This window comes from Euprymna scolopes, chromosome 15 (assembly GCF_053919585.1).
Source record: "Euprymna scolopes isolate OS-2025 chromosome 15, ASM5391958v1, whole genome shotgun sequence".
NCBI lineage: Eukaryota > Metazoa > Mollusca > Cephalopoda > Sepiida > Sepiolidae > Euprymna > Euprymna scolopes.
The window spans coordinates 27272686-27292813 of record NC_136496.1 but is presented as its reverse complement, the minus strand read 5'-3'; the positions used below and the strand labels follow the sequence as shown (position 1 = coordinate 27292813).

Here is a 20128-nt window from a genome sequence, read left to right as displayed (position 1 = left end):
AACTTTAAAATACAGAAATTCCCATTGTAGACGAATATAAATTCCTAGGTTTGACATTTGATAAAAAACTGACATTCATCCCCCACCTGAAGAACCTGAAAACAAACTGCAATAAAAAACTGCAGCCGCTGTGCGTTATAGCCCACACAGAATGGGGTGCAGATCAAAAAACACTTTCTGAAACTCTACAGGTCATTGATCAGATCAAACCTTGACTATGGGTGTTTTATTTATCGGTCAGCTAGAAGGACTTACTTAAAGACACTAAACCTGATCTGCCATGGAGGGTTGAGACTAGCACTAGGAGCCTTCAGGATGTCCTCAGTGGAAAGTCTACACATAGAGGCCAATGATATACCAGCAGATATAAGGAGCCATAAATTAGCTATGCAATACTATACTAAATTAAAATCATGTCAAAACAATCCTGCATACAATGTCACATTCCATCCAAGATACAGTGAACTATTCGGAGCGAAAGAAAAAGCTATAAAACCTTCAGCCTACAGATGAAAACAATTCTACAAGAATCAGAGATAACAACCAAAAATATTCATGAACATTGTCTGAAATTCCACGTTGGATACTCAAAAAGCACAAAGTGATCCTTGAACTAAGCAAACTCCCCAAAGCAAAAACCCACCCTACCACCTACCAAGAAAAATTCACCGACATACTTGTAGAGTACCCAGATCATCTGCACATCTACACAGATGGCTCTAAGGACCACAACAGGACAGCATGTGCAGCTGTTCTGAATGGAACAACTCACCAGAAGGCACTACCGACTGAAAGTTCCATTTTCATCGCAGAAGTCTGTGGTATCGACCTTACTCTCAACCTCCTAACAAAAAACAAACACAAGAAATTTATAATTTTTTCAGATTTGCTCTCTGTTCTATCATCATTCAATAAACCCTGAAACCATTAATATTCCTTACACAGACTTAAAACATTGGTTTTGTATTTTATGTAAAATGGCAACAGCGCTGGAATAGTAACACAAATAGCAAGCTCTTCCAAATTAAACCTACCTTGGGAGAATTAAGAAAAGAACAAGTGGTTATAGCCAGAACACACATTGGCCACACAAACCTAACTTACTCCTACATGCTTAGGTAAGAGCAACCACCACAATGCCTAACATGCCAGAAGACCTACACAATAAAACATATCTTTATGGAATGTGGAGCATACGATACCGCGAGAAAACACCACCTAAAATCAAACAATATGAAAGACATTTTTAAAAACACCTGCATAGACAACATTCTCTCATTTCTGAGAAGGATCAAACTATACCTAAAAATATAACATCAAGCCCTTCCAAAAAACTTTCACTTAAAACAGATAATCTCATCTGCATAAAAAAAAGCTAAACTAAACAAACACATTGAAACAAATAAATAAAACAAATCAAAACGATCTTCAGCATTAAATGACCCAACGAAGGTCGATATGCTGGTTAAATATAGCAACCAATCTTATTTCATTGAAGCTTCTCTCAAAGACGCATAGCTAAAATGAGTATTAGGGTAGTGCAAAAATAATGTTGTTTATATATATATATATATATATATATATATATATATATATATAGAGAGAGAGAGAGAGAGTTAAACGTCCAACCTAATAGGATGTTAGTTTAAGTGCACTAGTTAACTTGATACTTTGAGATTAATTGGGAAAAAAGGAGCTAGACCAGTCATTGGGGATTGTAGTGCAACCAAATTATTTGTAAAAAAGAAAAAAAATGATGACATAATATGACAGACCACAAAAAAATAAAAATGATTATCCGAAAAGATAGCTGCAATTGCGACTGATAGCCACATAATTTATCTGATCAGAAAATGACCAGAAAAATGACAAAAGATAAACTGTAGACATACAAATCAAAGAGAAACTATGTGAACGCTTTCATTTTGAACATAAAGTTTCATGTTAAATTATTACTTAGCACCTTATCCATTACGCCATGAAAAATAGGGAAAAGTGAAATGGAAAACAAGTGAAGCATGCGTTGTCCCCCGTGAGTGCACAGTGAATGAGGCATAAAAAAAAATGACTGTGCTCAGCATTTGCTCCCTCCCTATCCTCAGGGGACATCAAATCTTGGTAAAAAGGAACAAACGGTGCAGTTTTAGGCCGTAAGATATGTAAATTTGAGTTCTGCACCATGCAAAAAAAGAAAAGAAATGACCGAGTCTATCCTTTGCTTCCCCCCAATTTAGCCCCAAATATGCCCAAAGCCTTAACATATTTAAATTTGAGATCAGCACCATACAAAACTGCTAAATACACATACACAGAAAATTTTGGACAAATATGGTAAAATAGTCCCCAAAATGGAGTGTTTTTATTAGCCCTAAAAGAGCCCCTGTGGCACACCAGAGAGTTATCCCGAAGCATAGACAAACAAAATTATATAGAAATCAGGTAGCTACAACTTTTCAGAAAGTTTTATAAAAATCCAAGACATCAATTTTTTTTAATAAGCACAAAAACATTAACTTTAGCCATTTTAACCCAAAAAGCACCCAAGGATGGGGGGGGGGGGCAACCAAACCTTTCCCAGAAAATCCGTTCTGTTACTTTTTTACTCATATCATGTTTAATGTTTGTGCAAAATTTCAAAAAATTAGCGTAGTTATTGAGAAAAGTGTGAACAGATGAACGGACAAGGGTGAATTTACAGGTCCACCATCGTTTTGCCGTGGGACCAAAAAATACTTGTTGCGAGCTTTTACCTATTTTCTATGTTAACTTTGATACTCTTTTTACACCAGATACATAAAGGAATCAGCATTTAATAACCCGAGAGGGTTGATATGCCATAAAAAATAACAGATATATAAGACGTTATCGTTCCTATGAGAAAGACACCTTCAAATTAAAACAAATGTTTATATTTGTATTATTTGCATTATTCAGACAACGATTCTCATTTTTTATTTTATTTTTAATTATTTGTGGACTATTATCCTCATCTTCTAGTTGTTTCACGACGTTTCGGCCAAGTATTCCTCTGGTCTTCATCAGGTGGTTAAATGCGATGGGATAGGAATGTCGAATCTCCAACTGCATCCGCAGCAATTACTGCCTTCCATAGTTGTTGTCATCTCACCACAGTTTGAAAGAGATTTGATCTTCCTATCCCATCATATTAAAGATTTATTTGATAAAAACAATCCCCACCCCATACTCTCATACCTTAAAAAAAATTAGCCCTTATAAAAAAACTAAAAAAGAACCCTTTATACAACGGTCCTGGATATGACCTAAAACTATATCGGATGGTGAGGCCCCACCTTGCGGGCCTTGGGGAGTGTGGAGCTACCCTTTAATTGCCATTGCTCCCAGGTCTACTCTGACCCGGAGTGGTAGTACCTGTTAGGGTCCCAACTATGGGTTAAATAGAATCTGACATAAAAAAAATATATACTCCATTAAAAATCGTTCCCCAAAATAACTAGATTCGGCATTAAATAACCTGAAAAAGGTTGATATGCCGTAAAACAAAAAACAACCAACCAACCTATCCCATCATGGTTAACCACCTGACGAAGGCCAGAGAAATGATTGGCTGAAATGTTGTAAAACAAGAACTAGAAGATTACGATAATAGTCTGCAAATAATTAAATAAAATAAATGATACAAATTACTCATCTCAATAATGAATTCCAAATTAATTCAATAATATATTCCCATTTCGTTATTCTCACTATATATCAGCCAATGTAACCTCTGACCTTCTTCAGGTATGTCTTGCTGAACTCTGAAATCTGTACAAAATTTCAAACAGAATCCTTTATTCAATCCATAGGAGTAGCTTGCGTGCATTCCGTCAGCTATGACTGGGTAGAAGTCTTAAATAATTAAAATATCACCTGCACTGAAAATTGAACCCTCAACCTCCACAAAACTGTCACTTAGAACTGATTATTACTTAGCACTTTATCCGTTACACCACAAAGTTTTACAGACTGAAGAAGCTCACTGGTTACATCGACCAAAACGTTAGAATAAGATTCAAGAACAGCAATTAAAATACATCAAATGATACATATAATGAACCATTGTTTTTATTTTTATTTTGTAGATGAGAGCCATTGGTCATTCCCATTAAGACTGATTGCCAATGAGTTGGGCACGCGTCTGACCACGGCGGTTCCTGTCCAGTTGAATGCCTATGTAACCACTCAGCCACTTGTTCTTAGTGGACATGTGCAAGATGGACTCACTTATTTTGTTCTTGACATGGATAAATCGCCTGGCTGTCTGATTTCAAATTGTTGTCCGTTTCCAATTTCATATGGTCAAACTTTAATGAACCTGACCATTAGTGGTAAGTTTTTTTTTTTTTTTTTTTTTTTTTTTACACAGTGATCACCACTTATCAAGACTCGGAAGCCACTCAGGGATAAGGGTTATTGCAAGTACATTACGTTAGTGAGATTTGCTGAAGTGTTTACTTAAGGGGGCGGTTCATTAGGAATTTGTTAACATTGGACTTGAAGACATCCAAGTTGTAGTCCGGAGGGAAGCAGGCAGACGGAACAGAGTTCCACAGGCGTGCAGTTCTAAGAAAGAAGCTTTGTTCATGGAATCCGCGTTTTGATTTAGGCACAGATATAGAAATTTTTCACAGTGGATTCAGCTAGACGGGTGTTTTTCGTGAAAGATTGGCAAGGGGGGACCAGAGATTGGAGTTCAGACGAGCATCTGCCATGGAAATAACGATAAAACAAGGATAGGCTCGCAACGTCTCTTCTGTGGGAGAGAGGTTGCAGGGAAGAGAAAAGGGCATCCCCCACTAAGCCACGAAGTCTATTTTGTACTCTGTCAAGGCAGGATAGGCTGTTTTTAGCAGCTCCTGCCCAGATATGGCAACAGTATTCCATCCTTGGACGTACTTGGCTTATATATATAAGTAGTGTTATTATGATGAGCTGGGGAAAGTTGGATAAGGAAAGGCTGGGAAGATAGGAGAATATATAGAGAGGAAGATGTAGAAAAATAGAGAGGGAAGTAGGGAAGGCTAGGAAGATAGAATGGAGAGAGGAAGAATGGAAAGATAGATAGAGAGAGAGAGAGTGAAGAATGGAAAGAGGGATGGAGAGAGAAGAAAATCGAAGAATGGAAGAGAGATAGAAAGGATGCAAGAAATGGAGAAGGTGAAATGAAACCTGGGAAAGAAAGAAAAAGTGAGATGGAAAGAAAAACAAAGTTATCTATAATAGGAATCTCACCTGTTTGTTTAAATGTATGTATGTATGGCTGCCTAAAACTTTTGACAGTGCTCAGTACTATTATAGAGCAAAAATATATATATTTTGAGCAGATAAAACGGTAATATATATATATATATATATATATATATATATATATATATAGAATATAAAGCTGAACGTCTGTGTGTTTGTCTGGTCACGAATAGGCTCCTATATGGTTGACTATTTTAAAAAACTGATTACATATAATGATAGAAGATGTATCGAGGATCAGGAATGGGTATGTTTGATCTGGCAGAACGGTGGTTCATAAAAATTATGGGGTCTGTGTTCGCGCCTGGCCCCCAAAGTATGGAAATAAAAAATTAAAAAAAAAAAAGTTTACAAGGGTTTTTGATAATGATGTACATAAGAATACTTTGATAAGTATGTTTCAACTTAAATAGGGATGGTATAATAAAATTGTGGGGTCTGCGTTCGCGCCTGTACTCCATTGAAATATGGCACAAACTTTAACAAAGACTTTTCATATCTATTTGCATAAGTATACTTTGATAATTATGTTTCAGTTTGAAGAAATATGATACAATAAAATTATTGGGTGTTCGTGCGTGCCTGACCTCCATAGAATGTAAATATGTCACAAAGTTTAACAAGGTTTTTTAAAAGGGGTGAGGGTCCACAATAACACCTTTACTTTAATTTTAATTCACGTTAGCTTTTATTTATTTTTTTGAGTTGAATCATATTGTGTCGAATAAATTCACCTCATAAATTCACGTTCTTATTAAAGTGAAAGCAAAAAAAAAAGTCATAACTTTAGACAATTCTCCACACAAATTTTGCATAACTCTGTTTTTTTCCTTCTCCAGTTGCACGTGGCACTCTTTCAAAAATAGATAAATAATAAAAAATAAGAACGTTACTTGTTATTGTGTCAAAAGAAGGAAAAAATCCTGCTCATGTGATTACGTGTCTTTTTAAAAACATTTACATAACCTTTTTATTTTTATTTATATATCTGTTTAAGCTTTTTTTTGTCAGTGTACTAGAAGGAATTCAGTTGATTACAACCCTTTCTGCGTGTTCTTTACATTACAATAATACAACCCTGAATCCGACGTCGCAATACTACACCGTTCAATACTGTATAACTGAAACGAAGCTGTTCTGCTTGAAAAGGGTGCCATTTTCTTCTTATTCATATTTATATCAATTGTTGCTTTAAAAAACTAAAGTAATTACGTGTTTACTTTTTTAATATCCCATTTTGTTGTTTCGGATTATTTTACTAAAGTAAGTAAAGCTTCATTATTTTTCAAAACTGTTTTTGTTTCTTTGTTTTTTGATATTTCGTCGATATTATTTAGTAAGAGTGTTTAGCAGAAAAGCCAACAAACGACTACCCGAAAAAATAAATATACAAGAAATAAATGTTACCATAGTCAATAAAAGTTCAGTTCATGTTATTTTTTGTTTTGAAATAGTTTTTAATGCTCTTTACTTAAAATAATTTCAGCGAACCGAAATTAAAACAAAATTTGAGGCGATAACTACTTAAATGAATTTTTATATAAACTACACATGCCATAATCGAATATTCCTCAAGCACAAAATAACAGAAAACATTAAAATATGTTTATAAATATTCCTTACGTTGACAGAACTCTCTTAAATTGTTAACACAGAATGCTCAGGTGCCTCTCCTTCAAATTGAAAATGGGGCTCTCCATTTCAAAGTCGCTGCCATTTTGATTCTTTTTTAAACCGGTTCGTGAATTTAAAAAAATTTTTTTTTACAAACTACTTAAAAATATAAACCAAAAATGAACTGTTCTACCATAAAAGTAACTTTTACTGACTATGGTAACATTTATTTCTTGTATATTTATTTTATTATATATATAACATTTTCTCTTTGTAAGGAAACATCATTTTGTTGGTCACTCTTAGCTACGAACGGAAACAAAGTTGATATAAAAAAAATACATTTTCGTGAAAATTATCTTTACTTTCATCATATTTTGCTTAGGGTAAAACTTTTTAGTATCAAAAGCTATCTCTTTACAACCCCCTTCTTTTCATAACCTATCATATTTTCATTAATCACAGTCCATTTTCTATAGGCTGTTTTTAAACCCAGTCAACGACGGGTATTTCTGCTAGTATAATATGTATATATATATATATATGACTCTGAAGGAGAGAAAATCCCAGCTGATTCATATAACATTGAACTGCTAACTTTTTTTTGCACTGTCATCTTGCTAAATGTAATAAAAAAAAAAAATCAACAAAGTGTTTTGGAATTTGTTTCTGAAACAATAAACATATATATTAAAGCTATTTTCCATGTGGAAAAATGGTGTTTATTGCAGTAAATGGTTCATTTTAATGCCAACATTATTACATGTACATTGTGGGACTTTTATGAAATTATCAAGAATAATTGTAGTAAAAATAAAAAATTACATTTTTGTGTTCCATTCTCTCTATTCATCACTTTAGGAAGAAAAAGAATGTGAAAAAAAAAAGTCTCATCTTTGCTGTTGTCTCCATCACCAAACCGGAAGTGGCAAAGGTTTAAATTAAGGTTATTCAATCGAAAAGAGGAAATGACTTTCGAAAATATCATAAAAAAAAGTGACCCCTCCCCATAGAAAAGTGCCCAGTTGAGGATGAAGAAATTAATGTTTTTAGCCAATTTTTCGATATTTGTCGTCTGGAAGCTCGAGCTTCAAAATGATACTGATCTCGTGAAACTCCGTCGTTTCTGTTGAAAGTTTTAGGCAGACATAGAAACATACATACATACATACAAACAGACATTTATATATTAGATGGTGTGTATCTTTGGCTTATTCTAACTAGGTATTATTGCATTGATTTTCTTGGCATTTGGACTTTTTACCATCACTTATCGTATGTATTCTTATTAATACTTTGAACGCTTTTGAAAATTGGGCAGATTGTATTACATTTAGATTTTCTACAGACAATCCTAACCATTATTTGGTAGGTGGAGAATGCCCATTCCACTTTTTCTGCAATACTATAAGTACATTACCTGAAAGTACTTCATTCAAACTCCTCGGCTTAACGTTCCCAGAGAACACGAGTTTGAACAGATACATTGAGAACATTGTCAAGGTTGCTGCTAGAAAGTTATTTACGCCTGAAAGTGTCCTTTACCTCTACAAGGTCACACTTCCCCTATGCATGGAGTATTGTTGTCACATTTGGGCTGGTGCATCAGCTACTAGTCTCTGACCCTTGGACAGGGTTCAAAAGAGAGTCGCCAATCTGATACGTCCTGAACTGTCATCTAAGCTTCAATCTCTGTCCCATCGTCGAAATGTTACATCCCTCTGCCTGTTTTACAAGTATTTTAATGGTGAATGCTCTGATGAACTACAAGCCCTTGTACCCCCTCAACGTAAATACTCCTGAGCTCACTTTCTTTGCAGCAACCTTGGCAATGTCTTCAATGTATTTGTTCCAATTCATGTTGCTTGTAAATGTTAAGCTGAAGGGGTTGAATGTAATAATAAAATTTTTTTCTTTGTTCTTGATAATTCCAGACGTGACTGTTCTTGAAGAAACCGAATTACTCGACTGCCTACCCACGATTGAACCAGGCCACTGTGTCCACTACACGATGCCGTTCCTGAATTCAATCTTTCCAGAACTACCCAACAACCAAGTCTTGCCGAAACTTCATCTAAGCGCTTGTATCCAAGATGAGGAGAACTCTATGCCAAACTGGAACAACGGCATCGATATATTGTCACAGCATGACACATTCGTGCACTTGCCGCATGCATCGGACATCAAGGTGCACGTCGAGCGAGTGCATATGACCACATACCTGATCCTGGAACCGGTCAGCCGGGCTGATATTTCAGCCAAGGAGATCCGAAGTCGGATCAAGGGTAAAGAGACGAAGGTATTAATCAAGGAAAAAGCAACTACTAACAGCAAGAAGATTGCCAAAAAGACGCCTGCTTTTTCATCAGTCTTTTCACTACAGAAGGCCAACATGTATGAGACGCCCAAATTGAAAGACGTTTTCTGCTTGAACTGTGGATGTATGTTAAAAACTGTTCAGTTTGTGATTCTTGATGAGACATCTTCTGCGGATACCTTTGGAGAGATACTAAGCGTATCCATGTCTACGGTGTTCCTCGCTCACTATCCTGTGACAAATTTCTTATCACAAATGGTGCAGATATCCAAGACAAGCCTGGCAGTATGCATTGGAAACATGCAGATTGATAACCAACTTTTTTATAAAGCACAGTACGACTTCCCTGTCATCCTCATCCGCCAGGAGGGTCACGTGATGCCGACTGCTTCTTTGCCGCCTATCGACACCCAAATGAGCGCCGTGGAAAAGCATGCGATTCTAAAGTCTGCCAGTTTCTTGCATCTGCAGGTCGTGATGGAAACGGATGTTCTCTCAAAGAAGTCCTCCATTATAAAAGCTTTGGAAATTTCCATCCAGCCTCTTGCACTATTTCTGGAGGACGCTTTCATATATCGTCTTCTCAAAGAACTCCAGGCGTTTATCCCCACACAGTTGTCTGTGGAACGGCGCCCACCTGACAACCTAAAACAACTTCCATTGTCGATAGTCCAGGCATCGGATGTTATTAATGGTCCAATCAGGATGCAATATTTGTGCATTCATCCAATCAACATTCTACTTAGCGTACATGCCTCGCTCAAGATTTTCATTGCTTCTGACCACACCCCTTTATCCTTCGGAAAATTTGAGAAGGAAGAGATCTTTACGTCGTCTTATTATTTGATACGTACCATGACGATGCATTATGCTTCTGGGGCCTTGGTTCGTGCAGGTAAGAGGGTTTTTTTGCAAATTCATGAAATAAAAACTGTAGATACCTGGCATTGTCTGGTAGTATTTTTATGCATAATTTGCTTTTATTTTTTACTTTTTATTTTTTTTTTTTGAACAATAAATTTGTGCTTTTTTGCTCAAACATTTTTTTTTGTTTTTGAATTTTTGAGATGAGGTTTGATAATTCAGATGATTTAAATTATCTGAACATCTGTTCTAATATTGCGTCTTATTTTTGCAATGTTTCAGCCGATGAAAACTCTAACCCTCTTCAATATGGGAACCATTAATTTTAAATATCGATCTATCTATAGTAATCCGTAGTCATAAGTACTGATCTATACTATGGTGGTAAGTAGTATATGTGAAAAAATAATAGGTTTAAGACTCACAAAACTCATACTAGAATTTCTGCAAGTACTTGGTAAAATTTAGTTTTAAGTGGTACTCTTCATGAAGTTGAAAGTTCAATTCTCAGTGTGGGTGACACTACAAATGCAATCGTGATTTATTTAGGACTTCTACCTGATTATGACTGACAAAACGAGAGTGTACTACTCCTGTGTATTAAATAAAGGGTTCCATTCAAAATGCTGACTCCCAAGAGATTTACGATTTTGAAGAATGTCAGAGATTACATCATCCAAAACATTGTGAGAATAGCACTCAATAATAATCCGAATAATACAAACATTTTTTGTTTCAGACAAATACAAGTAACTCTGTATTGATGAATACAGAGTTATATCACATTTTTTTTATGATAGAATTCATATAGAAATTATTCCTACCTTGGGAAAGTATTTGTTGGAAGGAATTAAATCGAATTACATTTTGTTGTTCTTAGCAATATGGTGCAGCAATCATCAACCAAAAGAACTGACAAACCAGAATCAAATATTGCTTTTTGTAAAAAGCTATCGATGACAAAAATTGAAAAACTGACCGACTCTAATTTATATATTAGATGAGACCATGCATGACCCATTGGGTCAGTATTTGTTGTAAACATCATTGTCACTGTGTGACTTCATCTATACATAAATAATATAAATTAAGGGCAAATTATAAGGGAAGTGAGAGGAATGGAATGATGTAAATAACTAAGAGGGGAAAAAGGAGATAGAGGATGAGAGAGAAAGAATGTGAATATTTGGAAATAGACTCTTCTGTTTTCACCCTCTCTCTCATCTTTCTTCTGCCTCTCTCTCTCTCTTAACTATTCTCACATTACAATGCTGAGTTAGTTGTGAGGGAAGCAAATGCCATCTTTTATGACTTTGCTAAAGATTGAACCCCCGGTCTCCTAACCCATTAGCATACACTCTAACCATTATGCCAATTAGTATCCAGTCCCAATCATCTTAAATTGGTTGAACCCTCTTCCATTAATGAAGGAAGTGTCTAGGGAATATCAAATTCACAAGTGATCCTTATTCACATGTATATCCCAGTTAGGGGAGATGACAATATTATGTATTTTGCAATCCTACATACAGCACCTGGTATTCCTAAATGGCCATCCATCTGGTACTGTATAGACTTACTATTGCTTTACTTTGGTGATTTAAGGAGAACTAATGTGATTATGCTGTGTATATGTATATATACGTTAGAGTTAGGATGATCAATCAGAAAAATCGGAACGTTTCAGGGTATCACAATCAGAAAAATGTGTGGCTATTTTCTGATGCACAAAACAATTCTTTTTGCCTTATTTTATTTGACTTTCTTTAAAACAAAATCTTCCACTGCTGATAGTAATGTTAAAAAAAAAATATTTATTAATTTTGAACTACCAGTAAAGCTAAAATCTACATATCTCCCCTCCCCCAAGTATCTTTTTACGTTTTAGAAAATACTTGCACATTTAAAATGTGTTTTTACGATAATCGGGGAAAAATAGCAACTCTATAGTTAAATATTTAGAGATTTATAAAGAATCGGAATTGGTAATTGTATTGGAATCAGGAATTGTCTCATCATCATCAGTAATATACGTATGTAGCGTTATGCTAATTTGGCTGATGTAACTTTAAAATAACCCCAAAACGGTTGATATGTCATGAAACACAGCATTAATAGAAAGCAATTCAATTTTAAATAACATCCTTAAATAGTCCGAAGTCAGGGTTCTATGTTTAGATTGAAAATTGATAAACACTATAATGGGGATGATGTTGTTTCCAATTATGTTTTGCTATAAAAATATTCTCGAAACTTATAATTTGTATTGATGTGGGAATTAGATGGACAGACAGTGTTTGCCTTTTGTATAAAGAAATTATTCAGAAAAAATTTTTATGTTAAATTTTTCTTTTTCTTCAGGAATTGTGGTGGGATCTTTGGAAATTCTTGGCAACCCAACGGGACTCATTCGAAATATCGGCAATGGAGTTGCTGACCTGTTTAAATTGCCAATCACTGGTTTGACTAAAGGTCCGGGCGCTTTCCTAGCTGGAGTCTCCCTAGGAATGTCCTCTCTTCTAAGAAATGTGACAGCTGGTAAGTTTTGATGTCTATACATACTCAGTTTTTATATCTATGACTAGGCATTATCGTTTTGAAAAATAAGAATGGATATATTTAAACTATATACATTCAGTCTGCACGTTTCAACGATAAAGATACTGTTTCAAACTTGTGATAGATATTTAGATGCATCGATGCATCTAAATATTTTGTAGGAAACAAGTAAAGTTTGGTTTTATTGACATCTAAGTAGTTGACTGAATGGGTAATGACATCTAGTAAGTTTATTTTTCTTTTTATTTTTGCAAATGAATCACTACTTCTGAAAACCTCTCGAGGACAAGGATTGTTAAGTTTGACCGGTAGATGGTGAAACACCGGGGGAATTAGTAACAATGGTTTTAACTAGTTAGAAAGTAACTATTTAAAAGGACAGCTCAAGAAGAATTTGTTTACATTAAACTTGAAAATGGCGATATTAATGTCAGCCTTGGAAGTAGCCTAGTGGTACTGTGTTTCACAGACAGTTCTAGGAAAGAAACTTTGCTCATGGAAATTCCACTTAGATCTAAGTACACAAGGGGAGAAAGGAAATTAACAGTGGTGATAGCTAGACTAGTTTTTGTTGTGTATTGATCATAGCGGTGATATAGAAGAAACATCTTACTCTTTTTTTGTTCGCTTTGTTGTTGAAAGCCGTCATCATCTGTTTTTTTTAATAACAACATTTATCATATCGTTATCATATGCAATTCGGAATTTTTGAGACATGAGTGTTTGTATTATTTTGATTAATCAGACAATTCTCATTTTGGGTGTTATTAGCACAATGTTTCTGTCGCTGTACAGCAGAAAAAGAAGAAATAACAAAACATATGCCCAGCCCAAGGGAAGTAATTTCACACAAAAAAAACCTTCCCTTGGCGTTGTCTCCCTTACATTTTTTATTTTTTTGTTAAACGAAAATATACATGGGTATCGATCCTCTGTTTCGTAAAATACTTTTTTCACTAATTCTAACAATTAGCATAGATATCCCCAAAAAACCCTAAAAAAGAATATCTTAGCGACCCCTGAAGATTGAACTTTCTTTATGATCTACGGACCCACCCTCAAACACATGGTTCGAATTCTTGTAATGCAGAGCTTACCCATTTTCCTACGTAGAGAAAAGGAAACGTATTCAACACCCGAAGAAGGTTGCAGGGTACAGCGACCGAAACATTGTGCTGATAAAATCAGAATAATTGTCCGATTTATCAAAATAATACAACAGTTATTAATAAAGATGTCATGTGGTCCTTTTCGTGTTTAACAATGTTTTCAATGTTTTTCTTTTATAGTATCCGTATATTAATACCATAGTAGCTTTAACATCCGTATGTTTTCAGATCATAAATTATCTGATTGGGAGATTATTAAAAAGGAGGATAGACGGTAATCTATAAATATAAAAGCAAAAATGTTTGTGTGTGTGTGCGTTTTCGTGTATGTCCAAGAAAGGCTTCTTTCCGAGAACCGATCGGTTGCCTCACAACTTCTTAAAACTTTTTATATCGTGCCTAAATGATAATATCTACGAGTTAACAACCGGGATCGCCTGTCTATTTAATTTGCCTGACTTTGAAAAGATAAATATTTAACAATTTTCGATCGCTGCTTGTGCATAAAGCTTTTTCGTATAAAAAAGAAGCGAACAGACTCGCGGTAAATAAAACACTGTTCCACACTCAAAGTTTCCGTCATGAACTCGTCAAAAATGGGCACCTGCCAAGTCGCACGTTTTTTTTTTCCACACTTTATTATTTTCCAACTGCACGTCAAGGCTTCGTTTTTTTTAAAAACAACCAACGATTTTTATTTTCATTTACCCAAAAACACACACACCTACAAACACCCGAGCAATGCTGGGTACCCCCCGCTAGTCTATATATATAAAAGCGAAAATGTGTGTATGTATGTATGTGTGTTTGTATGTCTCGCAAAAACTTTCGAGCGAGGCGATGGATTTTCACGAGATAGGTATCATTTTAAAGCTTGAACCTTTGGCTGACAAATATCGAAAAATTGGCAAAAAAGCATTAATTCCTTCACCCTAAACTTATCCATTTCTACAAGGAAGGGTGCCGAAAAAAATCGTTCCTTCATTTTCTCTCCTCCTGCTACTACGACAATGACGTCATGTTTGACCTAGAAAACATTGATGTTAGTTTAAACCACCTGCAAGTGTTTTTAAAGGTTTAATGTTATCCGTTCTCAATTGTATGTCTCTTTGGCAGAGGGGTAACGTGTCAGGCTTTTTTTCCCGCCTTAGCCTTGATGCTTCGGGTTCGAGCCTAGCTTCCTACCTAAACTTTTTTTCCTCTTTTACACCCCCCCCCCCACTTTTTTTTTTTTTTTTTTTTTTTTACACGTTTGTTCACTGTTTTGCTTTGTTTTGGTTTTTCCAATTTTTTCTAACATCGTGTTTTTTTTATAATATTAAAACAGGGTCACACTCTCCTACATACACCCGGGCAACGCTGGGTACCCCCGCTAGTAACATACTAAAAACATTAAATTAGTATATATGATAATTTAATGTTTGTAGTATGTTATCTTCTATTCTCCATCTTCTATCTCCTATCCTAATTTTTAATAAATAGGATCTCCCAATCACTGAAGATGCAATGTTAAAAAATTAAAATTGAAAAAAAAAAAATAAGAAAAAGAAATCATGTCACGTTCGGACTGTACGTGAAAGTAAAATATACCTTCTTGGTCTTCCGGCTAGAATCCAAAGGTAATATCTCTTCTCTCTACAGATGGTATAATATCGTGGGGTTTCTGTTTGTGCCGGGCATACATATAATGGAAATATGCCATGGACTTCTATCAGGATATTGGCGATAAACCATAATAACCAGATACATTCTGACACTACATTAACCATATTACTTAAATACTTTTGCAGCTTTAACAAAAGGTCTACAATATCACGTGGTCTTCATTCTTGCTGAACGTCCACAGAATGGCCATATGAATGCCATATGAAAGATGCTGCTGTGGAGTTTCCACAGGTACCGCTAATATAGTATAAATACATAATACTCTTAATTCCAAGGGAAATTTGTACTTATCAAGATAAAAAACCACTCGAGGATAAGGGTTAATGATAGGTATATTGTTATCTGCGTGATGAAGAATATGATGAGAGGTTTGAAAACAATGAAGGACATGAACAAAATTTGAATACTATTGAGGACGGTGTATTATAAGTATTTGTTATTCGACGATGACCATGTTGTAATCTACAGGAAAGAAATCGCATAATAATGTGTTCCGCAGATGGGAAATTCAAATTAAACCTTTTAAAATTATTTTTACACACTCTTGTCTAGTAATGTTTTTTATTTTTTTTATTTTTATAAAATTAAAAAAAAAAAAATTGTTACCTCTTTTCCAGGCACCCTAACTTCCATAACAAATTTTGCATCCAGTGTGTCACGGAATATGGACCGGCTGTCATTGGACTCTGGGCATCAAGAACGACAAGAAGAAAGCCGCAGAAATCGGCCTGCAGGGTTATCTGATGGTATAAAGCAGGGACTCTCTGGATTAGGATTAAGTTTATTGAGTAAGTTACGTTTTTTTAAAGTCTTTGAGGTGAGGATTAATTATTTGCCTTATTTGGATATCCATTCTCATTGTCGTTATTTTTACAGCATTTTGACATTGTATTTATCCAATAAAGATACAGCAAATGGATTTTGGGTGCTTCTATATTATAATAGCGAAAAAATATTGAATTTCAAGTAAAACAAATGGTACCTACGTAATTGTCAGATCCCAAATAGTAACATATCCAAAAATTACAGAAAGCGATAAGGTAGAAAATTAATTATTCATGAAAAAACACATTTGTAAAATCTAGCAATTTGGTTTCAAAATCTACCGATTTGAATTGGAGAGTTAACAGGGGAGGTAATTAAGCTTCGAGATTTCTTGGAAATCTTATGCCAATTTCGGAAAAGTAATTTCGATAAGTTTTGAAAACAGTTAAAAAAAAGTTACTTTTTTAAAAATTCACAAATTATGTATATATGGTATGTTTATTTTTGTTTTTTAAAATAAATTCTGTCCTCTACAAATTGTTTTAACTGAGTTACTTCCCCTTTTGCTTACGTCATGTGACTCAATATGTTCAATTCAGCATGTAACTATATCGAACTGTTTTTAACCTTGTAAAAACCGTTTTTCATGAATAATTATTTTTCCATCTTATCGCTTTTCATAATTTTTGGATATGTTACTATTTGAAACCTTACAATTACGTAGATACCATTTGTTTTACCTGAAAGTCAATATTTTTTCATTTTATACAATTGGGCATCTTTTTTTTTTTTTGTATGTTTTTGCTGTTATTTCGATTAATCTAAAATCTTCCCTTTTTTCTGAAGACGTTTGGTGAGCCGAATGAAACCAGTAAAGCCCTCATTTTTGATGATTTATTCTTGTGTTTAATTTATTTTCTTTTTCTCTTTTTTTTTTACACGTTCTGTCTTCATGGAATTTCATTTCATAATAGATCATACATTTTATCCTCATATATAATGCAAAACAGTTAAATACGACAGAATTGCTAATAAAAAAAAACAATAATGTTTAAAAAAGATAAAATTATGCATGAAAATTTGACACAGTGTGGTAGCTCACTGGTAACACATTGAGCAGTTATGAGTTCAATCCTTGTTAAAAGTTTAGCCATGCTGATGACGAGTGATACCCTGAAACATGTTTATATAAATAAATGTAATAATAATGAATAACAAAAAAAAAAAAGAGAGCGATGCAAATTGCAAGTAACTCCATCATTGCTTAAGTAATCAAAACGATTAAATACAACAGAATTAATAAAAAAAAACAACAGATCTTATACATATAAGATCTGTTATTGGTTTTCGTACTTGTGCAGTTTAGTCAAGACATAAAAAAATGAAAATATCGAAAAAGGGTTATATTGTACGTATTCGTTTTGGACTGAAGATCTCCGAAAAAAAATTTCACTTAATTTGATCGAGTAGTTTTCTTTTTTCTTTTTACAGCGGAAAAACACGTTCTTATGAGAGCACGTTGAAGTCAGCCATTATGAAATTTGCTGAACACGCCACGGGGAGATAACTCCATGTAAAGTGTCGATACTCCCTCCCCATCTTTAATTCTAGCTTTTCTTCCTAAAAATCGAACCTTTTGCTCGGTATCATAACAAATTGTTTTTTCGCTGTAAAAAAAAAAAAAAAAAAAACTACTTGATGAAATTAAGTGAAATTTTTTTTCGGTGAACTTCATTCCATAACGGATACGTGCAATATAACCTTTTTTTTTTCGATATTTTCATTTTTTGATGTCTTGACTAAACTTTACAAGTACCTTGTTTTTTTTATTAGAAATTTTGTTGTATTTAATCGTTTCGATTACCTGATAAATCTACATTTTCATTTGATGGAATCCACCCTTATCTCCCACTCCCCCAATGTAATCAAGCAAAGGAAAGGATTTTAATATTTCTCTGAACTTGTGTAAAATAATTATCCATGTAAATAATTTAGACACTGATTAATATCTTTTTTTCTTCTTTTTAGCACATAGTGTATATACACATGTAAATATGTATAATACACTGCCCCCCGCCCCCCGCCTCTATATATAATCTTAATTAATCTTCTTGTCAGTGAGCATTTTACAATTTTACTCTTGAAAAAGCCTGTACTAAACGGGTGAAACGTTGTCGAGTTCTTAGGTCTTTCCACTTCCATTTTTATCATATCGTTGGATTTTTTTTATCCTATTTTAATCGTACACACATATATATATCTGGGTAGTTTTAAAAAAAACTTTTTTATCCGTTAGAAACGCTGAGTGAAATTTGAAGAATAAAATATGTATCAAATATGTTTGAAGCCAAAACTGCAACGTGAAATTTTTTATAAAATAAATGAGTGTTTATTTTTTAAGAAATATATTTCAGAGTAAGACTCCTTTGTCAATCATTTTTTTTCTTTCTTTTTCTTCGACATGATGTCAAGTGAAAGATAATTCGATGAAGAGTCCACGTGATGTTGTTAACTGCGGTGTTTTTATGAAGCCGGATAGGTGACACGTGGTCGCACATTTTGAAAATATGGGTAGTTTTTTTTTTTATATCCGTTAGAAGCGCTGAGTGAAATTTTGGCTTCAAACGTATTTAATACATATTTTATTCTTCAAATTTCACTCAGTGTTTCTAATGGATAAAAAAAACAAAAAAACTACCCAGATTTTCAAAATGCATGACCACGTGTCACCTATCCGGCTTCAAACGTATTTAATACGTATTTTATTCTTATAAAATATATATGGCGATTAAGCTACACAGAATATTCCGTGTTTCATCGACTCTAGGATTCATCAGGCTTATGTATATTAATGTCAGGTCATGTCATATGCTACTGGTACCATGTAACCCAGTACTACCTGCCTCATGGTCGGGTCACCGGTGACTAAACTGGTTCCCTCACCAGACTTGTTTGGTGAGGAGGGCGGCTAGTCTCTCTGAAGGATTAAAAACAAGACCTTCCAAAGGGTGAATGAACCCTTTTTCTGGGTCAACGGCCAACTAGCACCGTGTGTGTTTGTCTGTGTGTGTTGGGGTGGAGAGGACTCCTGTAAGTCATGGTGAAGGCAACTTTTCTAGGAGAAGCAAATCTCTGATTTAAAAACCGTCTGCAGTTTAACTTGTTTCTGGCTATCTTGCTCTTGCTTTTTGCTGGATCTCAACATTTTGAATCGAGAGAGAGACTTAGCTGTCGTACAAAGCTAAGACTGTAACATCATCTTTGTATAGATACTCCCTCTGGCATTTGGGCTCATGGATTTTAACTGTCTGAGGGAGTGGCACTTGTCTGACAAGACGTTGCAATCATATATATATATATATATATATATATATATATATATACCATTAATTATCATTCCCAAACTAAATGGATTTAGTTTACGCTCACAAGTTTTTATACTTTTTTTATGAAGTATATCTTACATGTGTTTCATTGAATAGGGAAAGACAACTAAACGACTTCTCAGAGACAGGTGTCTGTACCTCAAAAACTGGAGAGTTTTTACATGGCATCTAAAAAGGATTTGGAGAAGAAGAAGAAAAAAGAAATCTGCAAAATCCTAAATTAAAACGCACACATACACACACTCACATATATTAGTGTTGGGACGATTAATGTGAATCGGGAATTGGAAAAATTGAGATGTTTGGTGGAATCAGTATCCGAATGGGAAAAATTGGAGCCTATTCTTTTACTTATCTTTTTTTATTTGATTCTGTTTAAAACAAAATCTCCCACTGCCTGTAGTAATAATGGAATAAGAAATATTTATTGATTTATAACGACCAGAGAAACTAAAATCTATAGATCCCCCCCCCCACTTACACGTGTGTTTTTACGTTTGAGAAAATATATGCACATTTAATGTGTTTTTATGGTAATCAGAAAAAAAAAAATCAACTGTATAGTTAAATATTTAGAGATT

General features: G+C 34.4%; 1 protein-coding gene across 2 annotated transcripts in view; it reads left to right on the top strand.

The window, feature by feature from the left end:
• The window catches only part of LOC145293754 (intermembrane lipid transfer protein VPS13B-like), a 260242-nt gene that overhangs the window by 225692 nt on the left and 14422 nt on the right, over positions 1–20128 (top strand). For both annotated transcript variants that reach the window (XM_080140245.1, XM_080140246.1), the window contains exons 45-48: positions 4104–4349; positions 8817–10094; positions 12425–12601; positions 16014–16184. In XM_080140245.1, coding sequence (XP_079996371.1) covers positions 4104–4349; positions 8817–10094; positions 12425–12601; positions 16014–16184 — 1872 coding nt within the window. The remainder of the gene's footprint in view (positions 1–4103; positions 4350–8816; positions 10095–12424; positions 12602–16013; positions 16185–20128) is intronic.